The 9864-nt window shown below is 35.2% G+C and overlaps 1 protein-coding gene across 1 annotated transcript; it reads right to left on the reverse strand.

Annotated features, from left to right (window-relative positions):
* Positions 1–4065: 4065 nt before the first annotated feature.
* On the reverse strand, positions 4066–6700 carry LOC107779000 (sterol 14-demethylase-like). The gene is given in 3 exon segments (NM_001325269.1): positions 4066–5206; positions 5929–6420; positions 6617–6700. Coding segments are annotated over 2 exon segments (1464 nt in total). The 5' UTR covers positions 6394–6420; positions 6617–6700; the 3' UTR covers positions 4066–4207.
* Positions 6701–9864: the final 3164 nt, after the last annotated feature.

The raw sequence follows: 9864 nt of genomic DNA on the forward strand, positions 1-9864 counted from the left end.
ATTGCGATATTCTGTGTTATATAATTGTATTACGTTTTAGTGAAATGTTTGCATATTGAGCCTTGAGAGGATTAATGATTGATGTGGGCCATAGAGCCGTATTTATATTGATATGTGGATTGGGTTGCACGACACACCTATTATATTGATATTGAGGTGATGCATTTGCCAGACCCTACATTGGGCTAAGCTGTACTACCTTAAGGCTACGTGGGCATCAGGCTCCACCATTTGGGCTAAGTGATTATGATTAGCGCTTGGGTAGGATCCGCCCCTCCGTTGTCTGACATGCCAGCAGTAGGCGCATGCACAATATTTCATATGCGTGCTTTGATGATGGGCAGTTATGCCAAACACCCATAGAGTACTAAGTGCGATTATTTTGATGGATCCATAGTGATATTGTTGGGGCATTTGAACCAGGCACCTGGAGTGTGCTAGGATTGTGTGTACTCAATAATTTCATTGTGAAACTGAGTTCTTGACATGTAGGCATAGAGATGTACATTCCTCATGCTAGACAGAGACATGATATTTGATTACTTGACATGTATACCTGACATGTAGGCATAGAGATGTACCTTACAGTGACCTGACATTTGATTACTTAACATGTAGGCATAGAGATGCATGTTCCTCATGCTAACTGGTAAATGAAAAGTCTTATCCGATGTAGTGAATTGAAAAAAAACACAGTTCTTTTGATAAACTCATGTTTAATTGATTTCAGTGGTAAGATTTTAGACTTGGACTGTTATACTTGAAACATGTCTACTCTCCCGTATTTGTGAACGAGCCGAGCATTACATCTCCGGAGTTATATATCTTTTTTTCCTTCACTACAATGTTATGAACTATTATTGGCTATTGATGTTGGACATTGACCTTCTTCCGAGCACGTCACTGCTTTCAACCTGAGGTTAGGTTTGTTACTTATTGAGTACATGGGTCGGTTGTATTCATACTATACATCTGCACCTTGTGTGCAGATCTTGGAGCTGATGTTGTTGCGTATGGCGGGAGCTGGCATTGAAGATGCACCTGCGTTCCGGTTATGGCTGCCACTTGTCCTTGGTAACTTTAGATTTGCAAATCTATTTATACATATTTCAAAAAGATGATGTATTTATTTCGTACCAGCCTTTTAAATGCTAAGTCTTAGAATCTCATAACTTGTACTACCAATCTTTGGGAGATTTTATAGAAATTCAGTTATTTTACTCATTTACTTTTATCATTCTCATTTGAGTTTTGTTGATTGTTACTTGGATTACCTAGAGTATTTGAGTTAGGTGCCATCACGACTAGATGGATTTTGGGTCATGACGACTGATCGATGGATTTCGACCCTAATTTTATAGTTTGAAGTTGTTGGTTCAACTAAAATTCCCTATTTTTGCTTGCTTGTAAGTAGGTATCCTCAAGACATGCTCACATATATTTTACTGTAAAACATCCTGTGATGAGGAACATTGACTCTTCGATCATTGTTCCGGAGAGCCAACTCCTAACAAGAACATTGTATTCTTCCCATTTAGTAAACATCGGGAACATCGGGTTTGGATTACTTTCTCCTTTCTCATCTGCTGTGGTCTTGGCTAGGGATTCATCTTTGATGATCTTGTCAATTTTCAAAGTTCTCATAAGTTGAAAGATTTGTGTCCTCCAAACAATATAATGTGATTGTTTTAACTTAATTGGACAAATTATAATGAGTTGGTGAAGCGAAGAGGGCGAGAGAGCTAGGGTAGTGCTAGAGGATGTTGTCATGCTTGTTTTAGAGGAGAAGGAAGAATTTTCATCATCGTTTGATTTTTAATAGAACCCATAATCTAATGCCATGAAGAAAATATATAAAAAGAATTAGCTTCGAATGTTTAACTTCTAGCTTTTATGATTCACATACTGGTTACACGAGATACATATAGATTTTTACATGAAGGATACTTGAGTAATTTAGTCTCTCTCTACTCCTAGGAGTACAATCACATATGAACTCATATACATTATATTAGAGAGAGAAACACGGCTTAGAGCTACTGTTCTTCTTCATGTGGTATAGTCTAACATAGTTCAATCTTCAACAAGTTGAACTCCAACATATTAGAACGGAGAATGAGGAGATTTCCTGCTTTTTCATCATTTCAACAACCAATTCAATGTGAAATTCTGATCGAATATTGAGCCAACATTCTCGACAACTTTCAAGAAATATCATGCAATTGTTAGACCAAAGACTTCTTTAATGCCAAATGTAAGGTAAAATACATATTTTATCCACAAACTTGTACCGAAATCTCTGTTACACACTTTTTTTTACGAAAAACTTTTTTTATATTCAATCTTTCAAAAATATATCTAAAACACAAATAATTAGTAGTTGACTACTTTTTTCTCACCAAGTGAAGTCACACACCAATAATAACGTGACATGTTATTTACTTAAAAACTTGAATTTATAATTATATCCATCTTCTTCATCTTTCCCCAAGTTGTACCACCATGCCGCACCCTCCCCCCCCTCCCCCACCACCCAAAGTGAGTAATTTTGTACTAGCAACCATGAACCTTTATTTTTAATTTTAATTTTCAAATTATTAGGACAACATTGAATTTCTATCATCATTGCCGATTAAATATTTTCCCTAAAATTCCTCGTATTTGTATCTTCCGTCTTTCAAATTGACCAACTGATTCTATTGTTTGAGTACCAAAATTGCTTACACCAGCAACAGTAAAAACAGAAATTCTAGCGAAACACATATGAAGAACTCCACGAATTTTCCCTTCAACATTTGGCCACCCAGGCAACGCAACCGTGATATCGTCATTCATCGATTCCTATGTTGAATCTGAAACTCTGATTTTTTTTTATCCTCCTTTAAATCTTGGCAAAAATATTTGGTAGTACGGTGGTAGAAGAAAGCGATGGTGTAGTAATGGAAAAAGATGGAAAAGAATAGTGGATTTTTTTCCCAAGAAAATGAAGAAAAGGATTTAGAAAAATGAAAAAGTTGGACAAGTGTTGTCAAAATGAGCCGTTAGACACACAATTTTAATTGTTCACTTGCCTCTTATGTGTGGAAAACACGCGAGTGACACGTAATCAAAACTGTGTGTTTTAGACACACTTCTAAAAGGTTAGTGTAAAAGATTACCTGCTAAAAAAAGGTGTGTAACAAAGATTTTGGTGCAAGTTTGAGGGTAAACTATTTACTTTGCCTACTTCCTAATAAAATATGATGACTTTCAATGGTGAAGTGTACAGCGGGAAACCTGCATTCTTGTAAACCATGCACTTCTTGCTGAAAATTCCATGCAGTTGAGAGTTTTGGAAGGCTGTTGTTGCTCAATTTATGCATTACTTTCTAATTATAACTTTAGCTACCTTCTTATAAGATTACACTCCATACTAAACGCATACATATGATGCATCAAAAGGACAACTTAGGAAGATCTTTTCATTGTTTTCACTTTGTAATTAACCTTGTCGTGAGAAAGAAATTGCAAGGCCATGCTTCAAGAGGAGGATCCAGAATTTTAATTTTATGGGTCCAAGATTCGGATTCTAACCATTGAACACATTACCTTATCTAAGTTATGGGCTCGTAATTCAATAATTTCAGTAATTTTAGTGAATTTTACACATACATATCTAGGTCTAGGCTAAAAATTATAGGTTAAAATGAACCGATATCTAGATCCACCCCTGTACGTGGTTTATGATATAACGATCGGCATTCACATCTTTAACTCACACTTTGAACAGAAAAATTAAACCTGCTCTAAAAGAGCAAACTATATTATTGGAAAACCTATGGTTGAGTGCATACGGCGTATTATAGACAATGGTGGTGTAACAGGCAAATCAAACCTTCATTCTGCTAAGTATAACGCAAACTTAACCTCTTCAGAGGGGCAAATCCTGCACAGTTTAATTAACTTGTTGATGGTGAGAATATGATCAAATCCAGATCTTCACGCAAAAGCTGATGGAAGAAAGCACAAGCTAACTATATCACAAGGTCCAGAACCGCATACTCTAATAACATAACAGTAGTCATTGAGAGAAACAGGTTGAAACCTTTTCAAAAGAGGAGTAGAAAGAGGATCAACATCAACAAAGAAGTCAACATCAAACAGAATTAAAGCTAACCAACCAACATAAAAGATCTTAAATTGCTACATTCATGCAGATTTTATCTGCTTATTCGTTAGAGAGCTTCCGGCGCTTGTACTTCACCATTACTTTGCCTTTGACACCGACAACCATTGCATTCCAGTCAATTTCAGGGAAAGGCGAGATCAATTCGAACTCAAAATTTCTCAGCAAGTGGCTCCATATTGCTTTTATCTGCAGATAAGCAAATGGTTCCCCAAGACAACCATGCCTGCCTCCACCAAAAGAAATATACGAGAACGCTCCTGCTACCTTGTCTTCATCTCGACCAGGAGTAAACCTATCAGGGTCATAGGTATCTGGGTTCTTGTAGACATGTGGCAGCCTGTTTGCAAAAGCAGGTGATGTCGCAACGATATGACCCTTAGGAATGTCATACTCTTTTCCTTCCCGGGTTTTAACAGTGAAATCACTATGCGAACTACGTAGAAGCATTATCAGTGGAGGATGGAGTCTCAGGGCTTCCTTTATGCATCTGTAGAGGACTTCCATCTCGGAAAGGATGTCATGATCGACCTTATTCCCATGTTTCTTCATCAGATTCTTCTGTTCATCTACGACGGCAGACATGTACTTGTTGTTGCAAAGGAGGTATGCCCCTGTCCAAGTGGAGGTGATAGAACTGGTGTGCTGCCCAGCGAAAAGAGCAGCAATCAGAAGACCAGTGATCTCAGAATCTGTTGTTGCCCGTCCATCTTTGTACTTGGAGTCAATGAAGCATTGTAACATATCAGACTCTGCCTTGCCTGTACGTTTTCGAGAATCTATGATGTTTGCAAAGATCTCCGCGAGCTTCTTGCGTGCATTGTCACGACGGCGATGGGCTGGAATGGGGAGGTACGGAAAGATTACACTGATAGGGAGCATCCCATTGTCCAAGTCATGGAAGAGAGCAGACACATCCTCGAAGAGTTTATTGCGAACCTCTTCTCCCAACAGACATCTACTAGCTGTCAGTATGATAAGATGCTCCAGTTCATACTTCAAGTCCACTTCACCACTATCACCCCATTTTGAGAAGTACTCCTGCATTTGCCATGCGCAAGAACAACAAACCCTTTCAATCAAATTAATTATGCAAAGTCCATATGTATTGGGCAAACAGTACAAAACCATTCTTCCATACTTTTCCTCCACCAATGATTGCATGCATCATTAACTGAGGTTTCCCTGGTGAAATGAAAAAAGGGCTAATTCACACTAAAAGTGTTGCGAATACTTGTTAACAATTATCTCCACGTTATCCCCAACTGAAGGGCAAAAGTTGTGGTCAAGCAAATGAAAGGAACATACTAATTGCATGAGAATATAGATCTTGCAATATGATCTACTGAAAAAGTAGGAAACTTGATCACGATCTTAGTTACAGTAACAAATGCATCATGCATTTCTTACTAGGCCAAGGATCTAGTAGGGGATTCTTGTAAAACCAGTGAGAAGCCAAACTAAAATTAATCATAAGAAAAAACAATAGAAGTTAAAAGGGTGGGAAAGAAATAACGATCCAAGATCATAAAAGAATTTCAGAGATCCAAGGACATTATCCTAAATATAAATTACAGTGAATTACAGTGACACAGGTCAACTCATCTGCAGAAACACAATTAGAGCACATAGATATTGTCCCTCTGTCACTATTTTCAGATGAAATAGGCACGCAAAGTCCAATTTAGCAAAGTATGACTTAAAACTGAATTAAACATATTACTATTGTGTACAATAAATGTGACAGAAATTCTTTTTAGTACCTCAGCTTCCATAACCATCTGATCCACATATCCCTTCAACTTATTTACCCTCAAAGCCTCAGTAAAGAACCTGAATTGTTCTTGCCTAATAGTATAATCAACATCAAAAACCACACCAGGGCCAAAAGTAGGCACATTGAACTGATAAACCTCTTGTTGGCTGAGATCGGTTTCTGGAGCCTTAAAGAAATGGGCCGACACTTCTGGGCCGATGAAGAACGTGATGTTCTTGTTCAGCAGATTCAGAGTGAACACACTACCAAGCTTAGGGTACTCCTCCCTCAGCATAACCACTGGGCCTTTGAGGAATCGAAGCAACCCACCGAGAATTGGCCAGGATTTGATCACTGGAGGCAGCCGCTTCTTAGATCTGGGCATAATTAATGCTGATATGAGTTTGGCTACCACTAGGGTCACTACTAGCAGCAGCCCTACGTTCAAAATCTTGTTATCCCCTAACTCCATTGCTGTGGCTTATTCAATAAATAAAACCTGCAATTTAAAGAAAAAGACGGAGACGGAGACTTTAGTTGGAATTCAAATGATTTGAGATAAAAAAAGAGTGAATCACATTGCAGAATATAAAGATCTGAGATTCCAAAGCTGTCAAAAAACAGAAAAAGTGTGTGTGTCTGTGTGCTTAGAAGAAAATTAAAGAAGAAGAAGAAGAAGAAGAACAAGCAGAGACCTGAATGAAGAATCAAAAGATTAAGAGAGGCTCATAGTCATAATGGAGGCGCACTTCTGTTGAGATCCTTTCACTCCTTTGCCTGCCTCTATCTATAGAGCTGTAGATTCAGTCTACTGACTGACTGCTGACCGTGCACAGCTGTTTTTTTTATTTATTTGTTCTTTTTTTAAAAAGAAATACAGGAGAGTTTGAGTTGGATCTGGATTGTTGGGTATCTTATTTTTCCTCTGTTCTTGTTTTTTCTAATTAAAAGTGGGCGTTTGGACATAAGAATTGTAAAATTCCAAAAAAAAGCATGAAAAAATAATTTTTTTAAATTTTAAAAATTTTCAAAATGCATCTTCAAGTAAAAAATAAAAATTATACGAACAAACGCTAATTTTGAAAAAAAAAATAAATAAAGAAAAAGAAAAAATTTCTTATGTCCAAACGGGCTCTAAGTGCACGGAACTTGGGAGGGTGGTAATAATTAAAAGATTTTTACATTCCTATGTCATATAGTAAACTATATTACCTTTCATGCTTAACTTTTAATATAATTACCTTTTATATATCTAATTACCATTTATGTACATTTTAGGCGTTTTAATGATATTAATTAGTCTTCTAATTTAACTCTACCGTATATTCCAACTCCCCCCAAGTTTCTCTCTCCAAATCTCACCCCAACCACACCCCACTATTTCCTCTTCAATCACCCACTATTTTCTCTTCTAAAACCAGCAAAAATCTGTAACACATCCACCATTGACAACCATTAAAAAGCTTTGAAACTTTGAATTCGAATTTGGGTTTTCAAAAGACATTGTTTATTTGGATTGGATGTTGCTGCAAAGAATGATGTTGCTGCAAAGAATTGAGAATTCTCTTTACGTCTCTCTCTATCTCTCAATCCCAAATTTCAGTAATGTAAAGCAAAGGAAAAGAGAGAATAGCAATTCCACCATTGACAGCTATTAAAAAGCTTTGAAACTTTGAATTCGAAATTGGGTTTTCAAAAATCATTATTTGTTTGGATTGAGTGTTGTTGCAAATAATTGGGAATATGGTTTGAAGTTTATATCTTAATTTTGAGGGATTTTGGTGAAGATTAGACTTGGTTTTGGCTGAATTTCAGATTGAAACTCGAAGAAGAAGAAGAAGACATGACATACATTATATTGCAAAAATTATAGAAAAATGTATTCTGTTGTTTATTTATTTTTCTTTTATTCATTTAAATAGTATGAAAATGTACAACATTGTATAAAAATTATATTTAAGTTGTATGAAATTGTAGTTGTATATAATTAAGTAGAAATAATGTATGAAAATTGTAGATAAGTTGTATAATATATAATTAGTTGTAAGTCTTTCTTAATTCCTATGTATAAATCAGATACAAAATATACAAAAGACATATTGTATAAAGTTTGTATTTAAGTTGTATGTTATTGTAGTTATATTTAACTGGGTAGAAATAATGTGTGAAAGTTGTAGATAAGTTGTATAATATATAATTAGTTGTATGAAATTTATTTTTACTATGTATAAATCAGATACAAAATATACAAAAGACATATTGTATAAAATTTGTATTTAAGTTGTATGTTATTGTAGTTGTATTTAACTGGGTAAAAATAATGTGTGAAAGTTTTAATAAGTTATATAATATATAATTAGTTGTATGAAATTTATTTTTACTATGTATAAATCAGATATAAAATGTATAAAAGATATATTTTATAAAATTGTATAAAAATTGTATTTGTGTAATAAGGAATAATGTCAAGAACAGAGAAGTGGTTGAATCTGAAGCCATTTTCATCTACTTTCTTATAAAATTGAAACTGCTTTGGTAAACTTTTAAAAGGTGTATTGGTACTAATTTTTGACTTGTTTATTTATAGAGAAAATATGAAGATGTGAACAGTCTAATTTTAAGTGTGAAATTGAGGCGTTGCAGTCTGGAGATTTATTCAAAAATGGAAGAAAAGTTTTGTCTGTGGATTCCTTTGAATTGTTTGTTTAGGATGTATTCCCTTCCATTCTTGTCCGGCAGCAACAGTATATTGTATGATTTCTATACCAATGTTTAATTAAGATAATTTGCTTACAGGCAAGAATTTTAGCTCTGAATGCATCATACTTCTTGAAAGCTGGAGGTCACTTTGTTATATCAATAAAGGTTTGTACTATACTACTTTGGCCACTGCTTGATAAGGTAATTTTTGACTTTGTCCTGACGCTAATTTCTTCAATTTATTATAGCTAGCATATTTATTGTAGACCTTATATTGAAAATGAGAAGAAGGAAAATGGTGTAACTAAATCCCTTAATTGAAGGCACTAATAATGGATTGTGAGCCTTTTAAGGTGGAATGTATATATTTTGTAAATAAAATTTGTGTAGGTAGGGTAATTTACTTCCTCCGGTCCAAAATAAGTGATTTTTTAGCTTTTTTCTTGTGGTCCAAAATAAGTATTTTTTTTAAATTTCAAGAATGAATTAATTATTTTTTCCTACATTGCCCTTGGAGTAGTTAATGTTGGAGTATGTGTTAGGAGTGTTTATGTGAAGAGATAGTAAAGGTAAATATGGTTAATTTCATTGTTAATTAATGTTAAAATGTGAGTTTCTTAATATGTGTACAACTTTTTACACTGGAGATAGTACTAAACATGAACATTTAGGATAATAAAATTTCTAATAATATATAGAAATAAAAAAATCTCAATAATTAATGAGTAAATAGGTTAGTAGAATTTAAAAAATGATGAGCACGTGAGAAAACAATGGGACGAAAAGGGGCCAAAAAGAGTGTGGTATTCATGACAAGCCTTTCCGATCGTTCGATATGATCGAGGTTGCCCTCAACGAAGACTACCACTAATGTCGTAGTTTGGCTTTTAGTGATGAGGAGCTGGAATATCTCGGATTTTGCTATTCTTCGGTAACTAATATTTCCAGTTTTCCAATTGGCTATTCAACTTATTACACGTGTCCCATTAAGTAATAAATGGTCCGGATTTGTTTGAATACCTGTCCCGCATATTTTCAAACAATTTATGACATGTGTTGCATTATATGGAGTTCGCAATCAAAGTAACGTTGTGTTCGGTCGAAATTGGGTTCGTCGGTTGTATGACAGATCGGGATTGATAAATGATGGGCTGAAGATCGACCCTGAGTTCTATCGAACCAAGGTATGAGGGCAGAATACCCGTCCTCGATATCATCGAGTCCATGACTCCGGAATCGACCC

Source organism: Nicotiana tabacum, chromosome 18, assembly GCF_000715075.1.
Source record: "Nicotiana tabacum cultivar K326 chromosome 18, ASM71507v2, whole genome shotgun sequence".
NCBI lineage: Eukaryota > Viridiplantae > Streptophyta > Magnoliopsida > Solanales > Solanaceae > Nicotiana > Nicotiana tabacum.